We start from the raw sequence: 20,406 nt of genomic DNA, 5'->3' as shown, positions 1-20,406 counted from the left end.
GACTTAAGCTTTTTATCTTTCTTTATCGTGTTTCATTTTAAATGAGTATAGGCCTGAGTACAATATCCGGACCCGAATAACCAACCCGAAACCGACCCGAAAATCAGGATCCTGAACCCGATCTGACCCGGGGTAAATATCCGAATGAGTTCTAAATTGCTATATCCGAAGAACCGGTCTCGAACCTGACCCGAACCGAGAACCGAATGAGTACCCGAAGATATCTGAAATGTGAATATATATCTAAAATATATGTTATAGTTATATTTATAATTATTTTAATATTTTACATTAATATTATAAGTTAATTATAGTAGTTATTTTTGGTACTTTGAGTATTTTTGGATAAAATATGATAGATTGAATAAAAGTTTACCCAAAAAACTGTATAGAATGGATATTTTGGTTATTTTTGGTTACTTTTGAGTAATTTGGATACAAAATTTTGAACTGAATCTAATACTTTGGTTACTTTGAGTATAAATAACCAAACCCGTTTTAGATACTTTGGTTATTTGGTTATTTTTCAGGTTCTTATGCATGAGAACCGAACCCACCCGGACCCGGAAAGATCCGACTCGAATCCGACCCGAAATTTTATAATACCCGAATGAGGTTTAATTTCAAAACCCGAAAAATCCGATACCCGAAAGAACCGATCCATACCCGAACGGGTACCCGAACGTCCAGGTCTAATGAGTATTTATGTTTAGAAAATTAAACTTTATTTTTAATGAATTAAGTTGGTATAACTCTGATAAATTAATTTTATTATGTGGTTAATTTTTTAAATAAAAAAGTTATATAATTTTAGTAAAGATTTATACTTTTCAATGAAAAAATTTAATTTTTTATGAATGCTTAAATTATATTAAAAAGGAAAAAACATAATAATTAAGGGGGATGTATTCAATTTAGCATTTGATGTGATTTGATTTTTAATGAAGTTTTAGATGATTTTAATAAGTTGCAGAGATTTATGTGATTTTTGTTAAACTACTCTAGAATATCACCTAAAACAATGGGATTTGAGTTTTATTTTTTTTTAACTAAGAAACTCCACCCAAACACCCTAAAATCACCTCAAAACTTTAAAATCCCACAACTTAAAATATTTTCAATAACAGTAGATTTCAGAGTACTTTACGAAATGTCAAGTTCAATAACATTGGATTTTAAATGAGTTTTTAAAATTCATGTTTGAATAACAGTGGATTTGTCATTTTAATACAATTCACCTGAAACTCTCAGTTGAGTACACCCCCCTAAGTGATTAATTTTTGTTCACTACAAAAAATATTAAGAATGGTTGAAAATAAATTATTTGAACTTGGAAAAAAAATAAGAATTGGATCTGATTTCTTAATCGGTCCAAATGGCCCAAGAGAGATCTGATGTGGACAGTGGGCTGAATCAAAAAGAAAGACCCAATATAGATGTGTTATTGATATTACTTGATTGCCCTTAATGAAATGTGCAATGTTAGTAAAGAAAAGGGTAATTTTAGTAAAAAGACCAATATGATCCTGCTTTAATAGTATAGATGTATACTCCAGTTGATATGTTTGCTCTTAATGGGTTTTAGTATCGACGTTTGTTCCACGGCAAGAACCCCACCATTCTTTACAAGTTACAACGCAAGTCAAGAAGATTCCTTTCACTCAATTGAGTAATTACAAGTCATAGGAAAGAGACCTCCTACTAAATCTCCAACACAAGCATTCTCCTTTTAAAAAAACATTATTCCAAATACTAGTTTTCTGGGTTTACTTTTGATTCCATGTGTATGGGTAACTAATAAGTTAACATGATCGGTTTCTTGAGAATGAGCAAAGCTAATGAATGTATGAAAACAATCAAGATCTGCCATGGTTTTCTTAGACTAAGCATGTAAAACAGAAGTACGAGCCTACGACGATATCAATGCTACAACAGACTTAACAAATCTGATTAACAAACAGAACCAGCTTAGTTATTAATTACCAAATAGTAGAGAATCATGCATGGAAATGTCGGCATAGCTCTATAATGATCAGTCTCTTTGAATACTCTAGTATGTGGCAAAACGAATTGAAATGAAATAGTAGTAACACCAAGATAGAATTCAGAACATCAGAAGAACCTTATTAGAGAAAAATAATGAGATAAGGAGTAATAACCTGAATTCCCTTGATGACCTATTTTCGAAGACCGTTGATAAGAGCACTAAATGCTCTAAATCAAATAATTGATATGGGCTGATCATTAGCAATATCTTGGCTTGTTAGATTGTACATAAATGGTTTGATAAGATGTTATCGTGATGTTTTCTTCAACAAGTACTATCATACTAAGGGACTGTTAACTATAGCTTGTGATACAAATTCGAAATAGGCAGGAATGGGCCTTTGGTGAACTAGGTGGGCTCGATTGACATGCAAGAATCTTTCCTTCTGTGCATGCTTCAGAAGTTCTTATAAATCTGGCACCAGGGGCGCCTTATGATGGGGCCTGTTCTAAATTTTTCCCTAGCCGTCTCTACAAAATTTGAGCCGGCACTACAAGAAAGACGTACTATATCATTTATTTATTTTGCTAATATCATTTTCTGATTGACACAAATAAATTTACATCAACTATATAAATGCTCTGAAAATGATGACTCTAATACTTTATAGTTAAAACGAATAATGCAATTACTTTCATCATTTATTATAATAGAGTAATGTTTTTATTTTTTAGTCATCACTTCATTTTCCACTTCATTTTCAACTTCATTTTTCAATTTGGAGTAAATTATGGAGTGAGGTTGGAGATGCTCTAATATATATATCACTTGTGTTAAATAATTCTAAAATTTGTATCATTAAAGATTAAATGATACTACTATTTGTTTCAGTTGTAATAACTGATAGTAAATATTTATATCAACTATTTCATTGATATAATTTTTATATCAGTTATAAATAAGTGATCCAAAATTACTATCGGTTTTATAGATGATTGTAAGAATTCTATCGTCTATAAACTATTGATAGTAGTTTTATATCATTTATCTAAGTGATGAGCATGTATGTGTCTTTTTCACAACTGACATAAATGTATTATTTTCATTTTAACTGGAACTCTGTTTGATTGTCAAAGGTTTTACATTTTGTAGTAAATTTAATATATATTTAGATTATTATTATTATTTTAATTATTTTAAATATTTTAATATAAATTTTGACTTAATTTAAATAAAATAAGATAAAATAAATTATTTTAAATTATATTTAATAATATGTATGTATATATTTAAATATAGTCTCAGAATATAACTTTATCTATTTCTTTTGGTTAAAATATATTAAATCAATTTCTATAAAATTAAAAAGAAATCAGATATAAAATTGTATAATTTTCAAAAAGTAAAAGTAATCAATATTTCTAAAATTTGTAGATTTACATAAGAAAATAATAATATTACGATTAAAATTTTATATTTTTAAAATCTAACTAAAATTCGAAAATCCTTTTTGTAATAAAATTCTATAATTATAAAACATAGAAATAAAAAACATTTTTAAAATTTTAATATATGATTATATTTTACTATTATATTATTTAATGTTATATTTGAATATATTTATAATAGCAATGATGTATAATTTACTACTATATTATGAAAAACTTACCAAAAATTTAAATAAACATTAAATATAATTGTCTATGTCACATTTAACATAAATCATATCATCAACGTTAGTATGATATATGTCACATTATTTGGTAAAAATAATTGGAGAAAAAACATATGTAAAATTATTTTACAAATAATGTGTAAGAGATAGAAATGACGGCAAATACCAAAAAGAAAGCTAGACCTTGTAGTTTCCGTAAAAACACAAGGTTACTTCAATTCTATTCTATTTTAAAAAAATTGATATTTTAACTATTTATAAAAAACAAAATAGCATTTTTATATTTTTGTATTTAAAAATTACTATTTTAAAAGTACATTTAAACGAATCTCATTTTTATTATACAGTTTCTCTATTTTTGTTAAAAATAGAAAATTACATCGGAAAGTATCATCATATATTTACGGATGGCAACAATGTTATAGATGATGCGAGTTACTAAAAGTAGTAATACTTAATTATATAGTTATATTTTACCTTTCGATAATTGGATGACTAGATGAATGTCATGTGTAGTGTATTATAAAATTCTCACAAATATGTTTATTTTATTATTTATTTTAATTATCTTTATTTTAATGGTGCAAACTTAATAGAAAGGTTGCCGGTAACAGTGTGTAAAAGTTACTTATTTACAAAATTGAAATAGGTTTTTGGGTCTTTGGTGAACTCTGTGGGCTCAATTGACATGCAAGAGGGGTTATTTTCCTCTTTCTTTGACATGCTTTAAATAAGTCTTTAAGTCAATGAGAAATGTCCTCATCCTCCGTCTGGACTCTGGCATCCTGGTTGATGTCAATCGTATTAAATTGTGAAGTAAATACAAGTGATGACGACGAAGACCAAAAAGGAAAGCTGGAGCAGTTTCCTTAAACTCAAGAGGATACCTTCTCTGACTCTTCTCCCTTTATAGGAGTAGTATTATTGATCACGTAAAGACATGATCTATTTTTGGAAACCCCAAACTTTTCAATACTGATTCCAGCTTAGATGGATTAAGCAACTTTCAATATATTCATTTTATTGGATACGAGGAAATTCGATCGTTGTCTTCATCTTTTGGAAGTTTCTTTTCGAGACCACTTGCTAAATACCTTTTTGGTGAAATAAAAAAGTGATTTCACTTCTTTGCTAGGAATCTAAATATTGTAATTAATTTTTTTCCAATGTAAATCGAGATGATGGTAATTGTTAAATACTTTTTTTTCCTAAAATCTGATTTACTTGCTAAATACTATCACTAGAGATCAGATCTTTTTTTAATGATTGACTGGGGTATTGCCTATGTCTGGACAGTAATAACGACTAATTTGATAACAGATTTTCTAACGAGGTGTAAGAGCACCCGCAACGCGGGATGATAGCTGAATCCTTAGCTCAAAAAGAATATTATAAAATGATGTGGGTCCTATGTTTTTTGGTTTTTGTGCCAACAAAGTGTCTTTTGGAGTCTTTAGCTAAGGATCAATGTCTCGGTTGGAACGTCACTGTGCGCAGGCTGCAAAGCCTCTGATTGGTCTTCTCTTTTTTTTTTTTTTTTTAAAGCTAAAAAAATAATAATAAAATAATATAAAGAATACATAGGTTATCGAGCAAACCGTGATACTCTGTTGCGGGTGCTCTAAGACATAACTCAAGTTTTTCTAATTAACCAAACAGCAGCAACTTGGCAGAAGGATACCTTGTCTGACTCTTCTTCCTATATTATTGACCACATAAAGACATAACCTATTTTGGAAACCACCATTTGATTCAAGCTTAGATGGATATATATTTGGAAGTTTCCTTTTCGAGACCACTTGCTAAATGTTACCACTAGGGTTTAATTTTTTTAAAACGAATTATTAAATCATTATAAACTTTCATGCAACGACTTTTCTCTGCCAAACTTTTACTAGTGAATGTGCCTGTGTCGTTAAAAGAAAAAGCATTAAAGAGGGACATGACGCCATAATGTCTCTGTTTTGAACTTCATTTGAATGTTACTTACACAGATTAACAAATTTTTCTACAAACAAATAGACAGGACCAATGCATTAGATTTCATGTTCAGTTTTCAAACAAAGGCGGCTCTTCATAATATTCTGTCTTTGACTTAGTATATACAAAAACGAAGGGGACAGAGAAGCGCGTATTCAGCGCTGGCCTCTGTTTTATAAACTACGTTTACTTCAGCAACCATCATTGACTACTCAGAGAGAGAGAGAGAGAGAGAGAGAGGCTTAGAGAAGTGAGAGAGAGGTTTGGTTAAACATTCGAGGAGAGATGGACCCGAGGACACCGTTTCTTGCGAGCGGCGGCGAGGAAGAGGAGGATTACGCGCCGGCTAGGACTTGGAGCGATGTGAAGCGAGTTTTATCTACAGAGTCGGGGAAGTTGTGGATGTTTGCTAGTATGATTGCTTTCGACGCAATCTGCCAGTTTGGTGTTAGCTTCATGACCATTGTCTTCGTCGGACACATCGGCGAGATCGAGCTCTCCGCCGTCTCCATATCGCTCTCCGTCATTGGCATCTTCTCCTTCGGCTTCCTGGTACTACTCAACCTCTCTCTCTCTCTCTCTCTCTCTCTCTCTCTCTCTCTCTCTCTCCCTCCTTATAACTCCATGCTTTTTCTGTCTTTCAACCCTCTCATATGGAATCAAGAATTTTTTTTTTTTTTTTTGTCAACATGGAATCAAGAATCAAAGTATCAAAAATCTCAAAATGAGTATTTTAACTCTTTAAAGCTAATATTTTAATTTAGCTCATTATCTAGTTAAATCTTAAAATTTTATAATTAAATGAATCAAATTACAAAGTGATAAATGGCAGCATCTGCATCCCTAAGTTTCTCAACTTATATTTATACTAATTAGTATTAATATTTTAATATATTCAAATGTTTGGCTTAGTTTATAATATCTTTAGAAAACTTAAACCACTTAAACCCAAACATGTGCAAAATGAGATACTTTTGTCCTCTATTTCATTTATTGTTATTTTAAAGTTGAATAATTTGTTGGGTATATATTTAGTTATTTACCAATGGAAACGCTATCAGATTATATTCATGATATCTCAATGGAGACTATATTTAATTCTCTGTCCAACTTTGTAAGAAATTCTCAATGGAGTTGTTACTAGAGAGATACTATAGTATAACAAGCTAATTAATTTTGGACTTGAAACATGTAGCTTGGCATGAGTAGTGCACTTGAAACCCTCTGTAGCCAAGCATTTGGAGCTGGTGAAGTCAGTAAGTTAGGGGTGTACATGCAGAGAGCCTGGATTATCTCATTAGTTTCCTGCCTAGTCTTCCTCCCTATATACATCTTTGCCACACCGGTTCTGAGACTTCTCGGTGAATCAGAGAAGGTTGCGGTTTCAGCTGGAGAATTCACCCTTCTAACCATCCCTCAGCTCTTCTCACTGGCCTTCACTTTCCCTACTACCAAGTTCCTTATAGCGCAGGGAAAAGTAATGGTCATGACGTCTATTGGGTTCAGTGCCCTTGTCCTACATGTCTTTATGTTGTGGTTGTTTATAATCGTCTTTGGTTGGGGAACAAATGGTGCTGCCTTGGCGTTTAATATCACCAACTGGGGAACAGCAATCTCTCTAATCGTTTATGTGGTTGGCTGGTGTAACGAAGGCTGGTCTGGTTTATCTTGGTTGGCTTTTAAAGATATTTGGGCTTTTGTTAGACTCTCCATTGAATCCGCTGTTATGATTTGTCTTGAATTATGGTATATGATGAGTATTATCGTCCTCTCTGGTCGCCTTGATAACGACGTTATCGCTGTTGATTCCCTTTCCATATGGTAAGTTTTCAAAAACATTTTTACCTCCAAAAAAAACTTGAGAGTGCTTGTATCCGCTCTTTAACATTTTTTTATATGTTTCAGCTTGAATGTCAACAATGTGGAGCTCATGTTGTTCGTTGGAGTAAACATTGCTATAAGGTATCATCTTACCTGGCACATCATTCTATTTTAATTAAGTTTTTAACCTATTGCGCAGCGTACTTCTTCAACCTATAATAACCAAGGTCGCTCTAACATGATATTACAAATTTTTATCATATAACAAAAGCTGAAGAAAAACATAATAATTCTAAAACTAATTAAGTATAGGGATTTAAGATAATTTTTTCTAAGGGTCCCTGATAATATTAAGCCGGTCCTGCTTATAACCCAAACTTGTGTACTTTACTAGTATGATTGTCGGCACTGAGCTTGGCAAGGGCCGTCCACGAGCAGCGAAATACTCTGTCTACGTCGCACTGTTCGAGTCTCTCCTCATCGGTCTTGTCTTTATGGTGGCGGTCATCATAGCCAGAGACCATTTTGCCATCATGTTTACAAGCAGCCAAGTACTTCAACGCGCTGTGTCTAAGCTAGCTTATCTTCTTGGTATAACCATGGTTCTCAACGGCGTGCAGCAAGTTCTTACCGGTACAAAAAAAAAAATCTAAAAGTCTTTCATGTAAACCTAACCATAGGTATCACAAAATTATAATCATTTCGATTTATTCATGTTTTTTTTAGGTGTGGCTATTGGAGGTGGTTGGCAACGCACAGTGGCTTATATCAACTTGGCTTGTTATTTCATTTTTGGCATTCCCTTTGGCTATTTTCTTGGTTACGGAGCAAACTTGGGAGTGATGGTAAGTGAATTTATGGAGTGACATGAACAAACAGTAATAGCTTAAATCTACTCAATTAGTGGAACTAACAAACAAGTCGTTAATTAAGAGGAACCTAATTAATCTCATTCAAGTTATCAAAATATACTGGAGTAAAAGTTCTAGATTTTCACTATTTCATTTTTCAGATACTCATAATTAACTACTATTATCTCTATATATTTTACACATCTATCTTTTTGGTGTAATATTTACAGATATATCTGTGTTAAAAATCTCAAGAATTCTCCACTGGCAATGCTTAAGGCATCGTTAATAGAGATAAACTTTCTCAAATTTCTACACAAAGATAAATATTTTTGAATACTAACCATTAGAAAAGTATCGAATGGCAGATAAGTTTTTCAAAAGCTTAGCTGAGTTTCAAATAAAAACGATTGTCATCTTTCTCTATCATATTTATATTATTTTGTTTTCGAGAGACTCAGGCAAAAAATTGTCATTATGGATGGTCTTATATTATGTTTGTAACGTCTTCAGGGGCTTTGGAGCGGAATGATAGCAGGATCAGCGCTTCAAACGCTATGCCTGATGTTCTTGGTGTACAAGATAGACTGGAATAGAGAGGTAAAGAACCTAAGACATTAAAACAATAATAGCCTATACACTTGTTCATTGAGATCTATTGAATGCAAAATAAAAACATGATGAATAGGTGAAGGAGACCACAGAACGCTTACAGATATGGGGAGGGAACGGAACAATATCAAAGGATGTAATTGCGTGATTTTGGTTTTTTATCTTCACACCAATTCAACTATTGAAGCAACTAAATAATGAATTCATAACTTGTACTTCCCACATACATGCTTAAGACTTCGTTTTTTACTGTATATGCTTAAATCGTTTTATTTCCATGTTATGGTAGTGGAGAATAAGTGAATATATATATAGATAAATTATAAATGAATTAGTTGACAAATAGTCAGGATGGCCGAGTGGTCTAAGGCGCCAGACTCAAGTTCTGGTCTTCGAGAGAGGGCGTGGGTTCAAATCCCACTTCTGACAAACTTTTTTTGTTTTTTCAGTTACTTTCTTTTTCAATAACCCCTTACCTTAGTTAGATGTCGTGGGAATGCAGCGATTCTGACTTCGTATTAATGGAATAATCAACCGTAAATTAGTGGTGTCGTAGCCTGTTATTTATCTAGCTTTGATTTTATGTAACTTGCAGAACAAGTTGTATCATTGTTGGTGTTTGTTACGCTTAGCTGAATGTTTCTTCTAGAACTTTTAGGCTCAGCAGTCAGCACAAGGATGAATGCATATGTTCTAACAGCCGCCAGCTTAGAACGGAAAGGATTCCACACCTTGTAGTCAGTCTTAGTACCATCTTCATTCTACCATTTAAGTTGCAGTTAGCTTATACAAGTGGTTCTAGTGCACAAAACAACAGTTTAGAGTAGGCCTTCGACTTTTTAACCGAAACCAAATACCTCAACGAACATTGATTTGCATATCTTCATCCAAATGGATCACCTGGGTGAGCAAACGAATTTGCATATCTTCACCCAGATGGATCACCTGGGTGAACAAATGAAACAGCACCTAACTCGATACAAATGAGTAAATTCTAGACCAGTGGGTACACAATAAATGAATGGATTATCGTAGATTGGCTGGTAAGGTTGCTACTGAAACACAAGAACCTCAGTGTCACGGCTTTGTTTTCCCTGATTGGGGGGTTTGCATCTTCATCTTTGTTTTCCCTTGAGCCAAGTGCCTTGCATTCTCAAGTTCCCATTGTCTGAAACTCTGAATTGTTTGAGGATCCAAAGCCTTGATTTCAGCAAAGTTAGCCAAAGCGACTGAACCAAAGCATGTTAAACAACCAGTGAGTTCCTCCCGCCAATGAGTATATTGATACTTGATAGACATGCCCACTACTGTGAGTAGATTTTGGGCTCACCTTGACTTGTCATTCCTCACAGTTTTTGCATTACCAAAGGCTTCATTTCACAGGACGCAGACATAAAGAGACAAGTTAGTAGTTTAAACTGCTTATAGAATAATGTTCGTTACTTCAAGAAGTTGTTACAATGTTACATATATGTGGCAGCAAAACCCACACGTATTATGGTGATACAAGCCTCTAGAAACATGAGTGAACCAAACTCTAAACCCTAAACCCTAAACTAGAAAAGAAATCAACGTCACCAGGCATTTCTTTTGCCTCTCTAAAACTCCGGTGCCGTTCAACTGCTAAACACAAAATATGAAAAAAAAGAGAACCTACCAAAACCCAAAAGTGTCATATTCTATTTTGTTAATGAAGCCTCGTTGTTGTTCTTATTGTCCTTGGAAACAAGAGTGTCTAGTTGTTCTCCATCTAATCTCAACCGCCCACCATCTTCTTCCATTGTCTGAGGCCGGTGCACCATCATCTCATACTCATTCTTCTCCTCCGCTCCCTTATATTTAAACCCTTCTCCTCGGCTTCCACCATCATCATCAAACCTTCTACTATTATTATTATTATGCCGTACAAATGGTCTGAAATTACTATTGTTCTCCGAGTTCACCCTTCTCATGTTGTCAAATCTCTGCTCTGATCTAAACATCCTCCCTGTTCTTCCCCTCAAGTCATTATGATGATTCTCCCAACCGCCATCTTTGTTTCTGCCATCAAAAAACCTTGAGTTTCGCTGGTTTCTTTGCTGCAACATGAATCCCGTCTCTTGGTTGAGAGGAAACCGTTTCTGGAATGGGAATCTCACTCTCTCCATCCTGTTTTCATCGCCCCGGAACCCTGGTGGAGACCTGTTCCGCCCGTTCCATGAAACTGGAGAGCGACTTCTGGACCTGGACCGTGATTGAGGGTCGTGCAATCTCCTCCTGAAGACGGGAGGAGAGTTGCTTCTCTCTCTCCTACCATTCATCCGGTTGATGTGCATGCGACTTGGATAGTCGTTCGCATCACCGGGAGGAAAGGAACGATTTGCGTCTCTGAAATCACGATTCCCGTTGCCATCTGGAAACCTTCTGAACCGACCCTGGTATCCTCCATTTGAGAAATGCCTACGAACATAGCCACGCGAACCTGGACTTGGGCCTGGGCCTGGCTGATCAAAGCCACTCATCATAACTCGGTCCTCCACAACGGTTTGACGTCCAAAACGGTATTCACCACCTTTGTATATAGGTGGGGAGAAGCGACGTCTAGAATCCCAGCCGCTGAATTGTCTTCTCCTAGGACTCCTGTTTTGCATACGCATCTCTGTTCTCTCTCTCCCGACATACTTATTTGGACCAGCGTCTCTCTCACTCAACTCTTCATAACTATCAGGCCTGAAATAGAGAAATCACTTTAATTAACAAGGAAACCAATACCATAATAGTTAGATAATGAAATCGACAGCCGAGCTAACTTGCCTTCTCCTTCGGATGGGTTCATGAGTATGGGACTCCCTGAATTGTTTTGACCTGAAGCTCCTTGATGGAGAAGACCCTTTTGAATGTGAATTATTCATGCAAACCACGACATGCTTCTCTACATCATTGTTTCCTTCATGCACATCGCTAGATTTACTCTTGACAGCTCCACACTTTGTCTCTGCCACGATTTCCTTCTCAATGTCCTCTAGCTTATTCTCATTACTCTCACCCAAAGAGTACAACCGCTCCTTCTCTGGCTCAGACCCATAATCCACTTGTTCAACATCTTCACTATCACCCTCATTTTCTTCCCAAGGGTATGGTTCTCTCAACTCTCCATCCTCAAACTGGGAATCATAACCAGATTGGCACTCCTTTCCATTTCGAACAGATTCTCCAGCACTAGGCCCAGACAGCAACTGAGAATTCATGCGCACATCTGATGCAATCAAGCCAGTCGGGTAGTCATTGCTACCATCAACATGTCTGCTCTCAGTAATGGATTCGGTGACTTCTCCATCAGAGTATCTTCCCGATATCTCATCGACTACATCGCAAGGCTGACCCCATGCGTCTGTTGGAAGATTTAAATCCCAGTGTAACCTATCATCTGTAATGCATTCAGAATTCTTACTCTTTCCAGTGCGCTCATCACCAGATAAATTTTCTGACACAGTGGCAAGCTCACTCTGAGTTGCTAAATGTCTGCTATCACCAGCTTCCAAATTTTCCCTTGGCCCATCTGTTGACGATTCATTCGAAACAGCAATGCTAATGTTCCGCGTCACTATCATACTACTAGATGCTACCATATTATGTCTTTCACTCTGATTAGCAGCCGAAGCATGACCCAAAATATCAACCGAAGCATTTTGAGGCACTAAGATTTTGCTCTTGCCTTCCTCAACCTTGTCACTGGACTCAATCGTAGTATCTTTCCCCGAGACATCAACAGTTCCGGTTGATGAATCATTAGGAGAAAAGGCCAAAGCCTCTTGCTCTCGTGCATGTTCAACAATCTGACCGTCTACTGCGGATGCAATTTCGCTACTCATACCACTACTGCAAGCAACCTCTGCAAGTATCTTAATACCATAGAAGTCATGACCGCCGCAGTCAGGTTTATCATCAAAGACTTTTGATGTTTTTCCGCTCATTAGATTAGGGTTCAACCGTGAAACAGGCAGAGAGTGATTGATCTGTGCACGATGTTGTGAGTCTTCACCACGAGCAAAGGACCTATTCAAAGGTGATGGAGAGGGAACCATAAATCTCCGTTTCTTTAACGGAACATGCTCTACTCTCTCTGCGAAATGCTGGCCTGGAATAGAAACGCCAAGCTGCCATTATCGAAAGAATTAAGCATTAGCATAACGAGACCAACTAAAACCCTCCAGAAGCAGCGACGATAGCAGCACAAAACGGGGAAAGAAGCTAATGGAAACCTTTTCGGATCCTGAATCCCCTTCGGCTGATGTACTTGTCGCACTCTTGTATTCGGCCTCGATATCCCGAGAACGTGTAACTTGTTTCTTAACACGCTTTGTTGAACTCCTACTACGTTTAGCCACCATTTTCCAAGTGCCTTGCATTTTCATGTTCCACCCAGTGGAAGTGGAGCTATTAGTCATGTCCGATGAAACATTCGAAAAGCTACTCGCCACTTTACTAGTTGATACTAATTCAGCTTTGGCTTCCTTTACCTGAAAAAAAGGAAAAATTCCAAGTTTAAAAGATTGAACACACCCATAAAGTTACAGTTAGGTTACATAAGTAAAAACAAGAGAGAGAACCCACACGCATTTTTGTGTCTTCCGCCACTTCCAAGGCTGCGTCACCATCATTGGCAAAGCGATTCACCCAACCTGTTAAGAGACAGAACCAGACAATCACATCAGCCATCCACAGACCAACACACACAAAGCTTATTAATAATTCCGAAATTATTGCTTTTTTTTTTACCTGGGAGCTTAGGGACACCAAGCCTGCCACAGAGCACATCGCAGAAGTGATTGCAATTTTTAGACAACAAATCATACGTCTGTCCTGACCATTCCCTGCTAAGCTCACGCAAAATCTGATCAACCATGAAGATAGTGCAATCCGTCTTCCCAAGAACAATCTTCTCGCGATAAGCGTACATAGGATTCTTGGTGATAGCACAGCTGAAAACACCAGTTCCTTGTTCACAACACCCATAAGACCATTCATCCTCCCCATATACCTGCACAAAGAAAAGACTCGTCAAATATTATACACATAAGCATTCCAACAAACTTGGACACCAAAAGTCAAAATCGCTTGGAGTCTCGTTAATTGATCAGATTAACTCAATCAAGCAAAAGGTAAGCATCGCTTGGATTTGACAAGTCTCTAGGAAACACAAGATTCTGAGTGGATCTTGGAGCTTCCAAGCCTCAGATCTTAAGCACGAAATATCCAGAAACGCTTCGTTTTGCAGTCAAATAACAAACAAAGATCCACTCATCTTGTTCTTCACAAATCTATGTCACACAGACAATAAACAAAGCAGAGAGACGACGACGCGACGCGACGATGGAGTAAAAACCTGAATCGCGCAGTGGAATACGCCGGCTATAGGACCGATCCCGTCTTTATAGAAGCTATCAATCTCCGATCCACTGTTTGTTACATCGTATATGTGCAAAACAACCTCCGCCATGGTGGCTTTCGGCTTTTGAAAACCCTAAATTCTTAAAAACCAAAGTGATTCTCTTCTTCTTCTTCTTCTTCTTCTTCTACAAATGAGTTATTTTCACTCTCAGACAGTTTATGTCTTTCTATTACAAGGAAAGACAGTTACCGGGGGTGAGGTAGTTTTCTGGTGAAAAGACTTAATTTGCCCCTGACTAAATCACAACCGGTTTTGTTCCCTCTTTTTCTTTAGTTAGTTTCGACAACTGGTTTAGATATTTTTTCAAATTTTGAAAAATGGTGGGGCCTGGTTATCTTAATTTAAATGAGTAAACCGGTCGTGCGTCTCTTCAACATCCCTCTTCCTCTCTCACCACCGCCATTATTTCTCTGTTTTTACCGAAACCCAAGGATTTCAGAGGGAAAACTAGTGAGGCGATTCTAGGGTTTGGGAGATTTGGTGGCGATTTTCCGACGATCTTACATACCGTTGCTAGTCACGGATTCTAACGATGGCGAGAACGCGTAGCAGTAGCGGCAAGGAGAGGGAGGAAGGTTTGTTTTTGGATTTTATGTCCTGTGATTTTTTATTTTCATTCCGGTTCTTAGTTTAAGTCTTAATTTCCCTTCCAGATGCGGGTCATTCCTCAGTCGAGAATGTGAAGCAATTACTACCGGAGCGGCTGTTCGCCACCGACCGTTTTCCTAGCGAGAGGACAAACATCTACTCGACGTCGGACTTCCTTTTGAGGGTTAGAGACGCTCTCAAGGGGTCGCCGGAGATGTTAGTGCTTCTCTCCTCTTGTTTCGGAGGGCTCTTCAATGTCCCGGCCCGTAATCTGTACCCTGGACGGGTTGTACACAGCATGATGACACGCCAGTTGGTGACCAAGAAGAAATATGAGATGTGGCCTGTCTTTGCCGGCAAACCGTTTCGTTTTTCTTTGATCGAGTTCGGGGAGGTTACCGGTTTGCCTTGCGGTGAGTTTGAAGATGGCTACACAATTGAGTACCAGTTACCGGAGACCGATGAGAACTACAGGTACTGGGAAGAGCTGATCGGAAATAACAGGGATGTTCTTGTGGAGGACCTCCTCGAGCGTGTGGAAACAGAGAAGGACATGCCTGGTTGGAAAAAACTGAAGCTCTGCTTGATAGTGATTGTCGATGGTGTTTTGATTGCAACTCTACAGAAGCCGAAACCATCACTTAAGCATGTGCAGAGGCTTGAAGATGTGGATGCTTTTCTGGCTTTCCCGTGGGGGAGGGAGTCATTCCTTTGGACTCTCAGCACCTTGAAGCCAGGCCCTAGGATAATGGGCAAATGCGAGGACCCCGTAGGAGATCTAGTTAAAAAGTTGAGGCAGAAGTCAGTTAGGCTAGTTGGGTTCCCGCAAGCTTTGCAATTAACTGCCTTCCGGTTGATACCTCAGTTGCAGGAACTTGTCCGTGGCGACATAACGGTGACCTTACTGGATTACCCTGGGGGTTCGTTGCCCCAACATGCCGGTCTGACCGTAGCGGATGTACAGAAAGCCGAGCATAAAACTTTGGTAAGTTTTGATTAAAACATTTTGTAAGTTTATTTGTTTTTGCTTTTGTGTTTGCTTCCGTGTACACAAAGTGTAGTATATGTTTTTTTGGTAAGAGGTCTAGTGTATCATGGTTTATGCATCTTTGTTGTTTTGTTAATCTGTTGTACACATGGAAGTCCGATGTGTTTTATAACGTGTACACATGGACGCCTTTGCGTGTGTTGTTGTTACGCGCATGCTCAGTGGAGGTCTTGGACATAGGAAGGTGATGTGTTTGATTTCGTGTACACCTCGGTCTTGTACATTGTGCTGCGTGTTGATTTTTTAAATTCGCTGTACACATGGACGCTGTGTGAAGTTCTGATTTGTTGTTCACATGGACAATATCATGTATTGAATGGGCAACCCAATGTACGTCCCCTATGTGTAGATGGATTCTGTATTTTAGTGTATTAATGGACGTCTAGTAATGTACACTTGTGGAATTCAGAGGAATTCGAGTTTGTAAATGGTAATTGTTGCTTTCTGATGTTTCGCAGCTGCAGGTCCAGCCTATGTTGGAAGTGACGGGCGACCACGAAGATAGGTGGGGTGTTTGGGATGAGGAAAGGTTCGACAAGAAGGTGGAATATTTGCTTAGGCTTTTGGGGGAAGGACATGGGTTTTCAAAGAGTGACTGGGGCGGGGGTGATGCTAGTGGGACGCTGTTTGTTTTTAAAGAGAAAGATAATAAGCGTAAGAGGAAATCGGAGGATGCGGAGGTAAGTGACATCGAACCTGAGAAGAAAGAGCAAAGGTTAAGCAAAGATTTGGAGCGTGAGACGCGGAAGTACGCGGAGAGGCAGGAGGAGTTTATCGCTGGGATGGAAGAAATGAGACAGGAGATAACGAGGCTGAAAGCGTTATCTGAAAAGCAAGGTCGGCAGTTGGATAAACTGAAGAACATAGTGAAAGGGAGAAGCTCAGCTAGGAGGGGCTACCGTGGGAAGCATACAAAATCGCCTTTAAGCTTTAAGTTACCTGTTGGGGGAGTGGGTGGGCCCCGTAGGGGGAAGCTAAGTGTGGAGGTGGGCGATGCGTCTTTGTCTAAAGGAGTTGATGAGTCCCCAGATGGCGATAGTTCTATATTCCAAACCCCCAAGAAAGTCCCACCTTTTTCTGAGGAAGGCATCAACGAGGAGGTGAGATCGTGTTTAGGTTGTGGACTTTAGGTCAGAAAATGTTAGATTAACCTTTAATATTTCCGATGTGCTCTGGTGCAGGAAAGAGGAAAGCTTGATGTATTGGTCGGATTGTTAGAGCTAGATGTCACTGACAAAGATGGAGAGGCATTGGATGTCTGTCCAATGAACTTTGTAGATGCGGTCACAGAAAATGTAAGTTAGGCTCTATCCGTTTACCCTCTTTTTAGTATACTTACGTATTTTAGTTGTCCATGTGGACATTTTATGCCAGTTTGTCCATGTGGACATTATATGTCGGTTTGATACGTACACTGTATGTGAATAAATCCGCAGAGGGAGGACCTTATTGTGAGGAGCGGGGATGCAAAGGACTGCATTACTTTGGGACGTGCAGAGGGGGAAAATGAACAGGTAAAATACACGTCATCGTGCAGGCGGCTTAGGAAACAAACTTACCACGTTTGTTGGTTTTTTCTCTTTTTTACTATGCGCAGCCTATTGGGGATCTTCCAGAGGGAGGGGGTCGTAAAGATGACTTGCCTTGTAAGCTCGATGAGGAGGGAATAGAGACTTCTAATTCCCCGGTACATGTCGCTGTAACCATCATGCGTAGCCTATTTAGAGGATTCATAGTTTTGTGTTATTTCTAACATGAAGTTATATTTCCTGTAAAGGGGACCCCTACTGAGAAAGAGGTTTCGGGGTCAAAGGGTGGGGTTGCTTCAAAGGAGGAGATTCAGGTGTTGGGAAGACCTATTTCATCGGAGACACAAAAATTACTGGTTTTGTGGTTTAATTTGTTTTTTTTTGTGTTTTATTGACTCGATTTTAAATCTCCTCTGGTTTGTAATTGTAGGTAACATCATGTTTTGACGACGTTGGTGGCGGTTTAGGAACCCAGTGTGAAAAGGTTTCGGAGAGTCTGACCACTGGGGGAGCAGAAGAAGGTTTAGCTCATAAGGAGGAGGCGGAGGGGCTGGTAATAACATTTATTGATACAAAACTATTTGCTGTATGCCTTGGTGTTCATGTGTACACCAAATTTGGTTGGGCTAAGGATAGTTTTATTTGTGTACACATGAACATCAGTTTTTTATCCTAGCACCGGAAGGATGCCATAAAGATAGTAAATTTGTTATTTTTTTTGCTGCAGGGGATCCCGATTCTGGTGAAAGCGGATTCGGCAGGGAACGACTCTGTTGCCATGGAGGGCAAAGGTGCAGCTGGAGAGGTATAGCACAGACGTTTGCTTCTGGTTATCGTTAATATAATTGGGATACACGTTCAGTGATGTTGATATTTGATGCAGGTGTTAGGAACCACAGAGCCTCGTGATGGTGGAGTAATTGAAGATGTACGATTGATGTTTTGTTGGAAAAGAGCATACATATCTTTCTAAACGTCCTACGGACACTGATAACCACTTCTTTGTATTTTGGTAGAATCCCCTGGATGAGTCTGACGATGCAGGCTCTGGCGATGAGGTTAAGACGCCTGACGGGCCGCCTTGTGTTGATGTCGGTGATTCTCCCGTTACTCGATCAGCACCCCATAGGCCTGTTGCTCAGGAGGAGGAGTTGGCTGCGGTTCTTTTGGGGAAGGATCAGTATGTTGTTTCGGATATTGTGCCTACGGAAGAAGACGTAGATTACCCCTTCTTTGAGAAGGTCTTGGAGGCACACTCTGAAGTGTAAGTCTTGTTGTCGCGTTATAACAAATCTTGCAAAAATCCGTCTACACAAGTTCTAATTGTTGAGATGCAGGTTGCATTTAAACGCCGGTGGACACAACCTGGACAACCAGTTTTTCCTTGATTTGGCAACACCACAGAAATGGATCACCAGCACGGTAGGTTAGAAACAAATTTAGCGGATGGTAGTTGGGTTTACTAATTGGCTTTTAACCTGTTCTATTGGTGCGCAGCACATGGAGGTTTTGATGGAGCATATTGACGCTCGTTGTGGGGATGTTGCCAAACTTAACAGAGCCATGTTCTTGCCTCCATGGTTTACAGCCCAAGTGCAGAGAAAAGTCAGACATTTCAACGCAGCCAAAGCGAAAGATACGGTAGCTGGTGATGTTAAGATCACGAAGTACATAACGCAGGATGGGCTTCGGTGGGGTGTGGATGTTGACACCTTGTACGCGCCTATGATATGGGGTGATGACCACTGGGTGGGATTATGTATAAGCCTAACGGAGTGGAGTATCCATGTGTTGGATCCGAACCCAAAGTTGAATTCAATGGAGGCTGTTAACTCCTTGATGAAGCCCTTAGCGGAGATGTTGCCTTACATAGCTCAGAATGTGTGCCCTTCGGTTCAAAGTGGAGATAGTCAGCAGGAGCCTTTTTTGGTTGACAGGATGGGTGGTGCTTATGTGAATCTCCGGAGCGGTGATTGCGGGCCAGTGGCGGTGAAGTACATGGAGATTCTTGCAACCGGAAATAATCCGCCAAGCGTCGCGGGGCTGACTGACGAATTGGTGGACATATTCCGCAAGCAGTATGCGATGGACATCTACGGCCGTTTGGTCCTACCGTTGTATTTGCGTTGATGATGTCCTCCTGGTGTGTTTTTAGTTTTTTGGATGAGTAACGACCGTTGTTGTAGGTTAATCTTTTGTTGTATAGGCATGTTGGCCCTTTTTTCATCCAGTACTTGTTGTGCTATGGTCGGCTTTGAAATCTTGAGGCATGTGGACCTATTATCTATGCTTATGGTATTATCTATGTTTATGGATTTTGGCTGTGCTTTTGTTTTTAGTACTAGTGTCCTTTGACTTATTCCTGTCTTTACGCATGTGTACACTAAGGGTTTACACTAGTTTTGGATGGCTACACTTAAATTGTGTACAAATAACGTCGGTATGCCTTGACACCCCACGAAATTATTTGACTTATTCCTGTCTTTACGCTCGTTGTATTGTTCTTGTGAACACTTATTTGTGTACGACCGTATATGGATGCTAAATGAATGGTTGTAAAGGATTGAGTGTTCACATGAAGTTTAATATGTCCATCAACACTGCTTTTTAGTACACAAGCAGTTAGCTATAAGGGTGTACACCAGTAAGTGTCCACATGGACGCTTCTACGGCCAAACGTGGACACTAACCATTATTGCGCAGCTAACTTGCCGGTTGTACACATATTAGTGTTCACAGGAACACAGATAACACTATGTAATGTCCATATAAGATTGCAGTAGTGTCCAGACGGTCAATGATTAGGTAAGGAAAAATCGTTGTTTTGTTCTTGTGAACACTAATTTGTGTACAACCGTTAAGTTAGCTGCGTAATAATGGTCTC

At 38.5% G+C, this 20,406-nt stretch overlaps 3 protein-coding genes and 1 non-coding gene across 4 annotated transcripts; 3 read left to right on the top strand and 1 right to left on the bottom strand.

Moving 5' to 3' along the window:
* Nucleotides 1–5,766: 5,766 nt before the first annotated feature.
* On the top strand, nt 5,767–9,180 carry LOC108822753 (protein DETOXIFICATION 35). Its single transcript, XM_056991581.1, has 7 exons — nt 5,767–6,194; nt 6,838–7,463; nt 7,548–7,604; nt 7,858–8,096; nt 8,190–8,308; nt 8,828–8,914; nt 9,003–9,180. The coding sequence occupies exons 1-7, from the start codon at nt 5,928–5,930 to the stop codon at nt 9,072–9,074; spliced, it is 1,467 nt and encodes a 488-aa protein (XP_056847561.1). The 5' UTR covers nt 5,767–5,927; the 3' UTR covers nt 9,075–9,180.
* A 91-nt stretch (nt 9,181–9,271) lies between these two features.
* Nucleotides 9,272–9,355, top strand: TRNAL-CAA (transfer RNA leucine (anticodon CAA)). The gene has a single exon. It is a non-coding gene; the product is annotated as a tRNA-Leu (tRNA).
* Nucleotides 9,356–10,348: 993 nt separating this feature from the next.
* On the bottom strand, nt 10,349–14,494 carry LOC108822955 (uncharacterized). The gene is made up of 6 exons (XM_018596172.2): nt 14,292–14,494; nt 13,685–13,946; nt 13,520–13,587; nt 13,168–13,425; nt 11,720–13,062; nt 10,349–11,635 (listed from the first exon to the last, which is right to left on the bottom strand). The coding sequence occupies exons 1-6, from the start codon at nt 14,403–14,405 to the stop codon at nt 10,606–10,608; spliced, it is 3,075 nt and encodes a 1,024-aa protein (XP_018451674.1). The 5' UTR covers nt 14,406–14,494; the 3' UTR covers nt 10,349–10,605.
* Nucleotides 14,495–18,207: 3,713 nt separating this feature from the next.
* On the top strand, nt 18,208–19,973 carry LOC130498637 (uncharacterized). The gene is made up of 2 exons (XM_056992158.1): nt 18,208–18,944; nt 19,020–19,973. Exon 2 carries the CDS (start codon nt 19,023–19,025, stop codon nt 19,650–19,652), a length of 630 nt encoding a protein of 209 aa, XP_056848138.1. The 5' UTR covers nt 18,208–18,944; nt 19,020–19,022; the 3' UTR covers nt 19,653–19,973.
* Nucleotides 19,974–20,406: the final 433 nt, after the last annotated feature.

Source organism: Raphanus sativus, chromosome 8, assembly GCF_000801105.2.
Source record: "Raphanus sativus cultivar WK10039 chromosome 8, ASM80110v3, whole genome shotgun sequence".
Lineage (NCBI taxonomy): Eukaryota > Viridiplantae > Streptophyta > Magnoliopsida > Brassicales > Brassicaceae > Raphanus > Raphanus sativus.
This window is presented reverse-complemented; position numbering and strand designations above follow the sequence as displayed.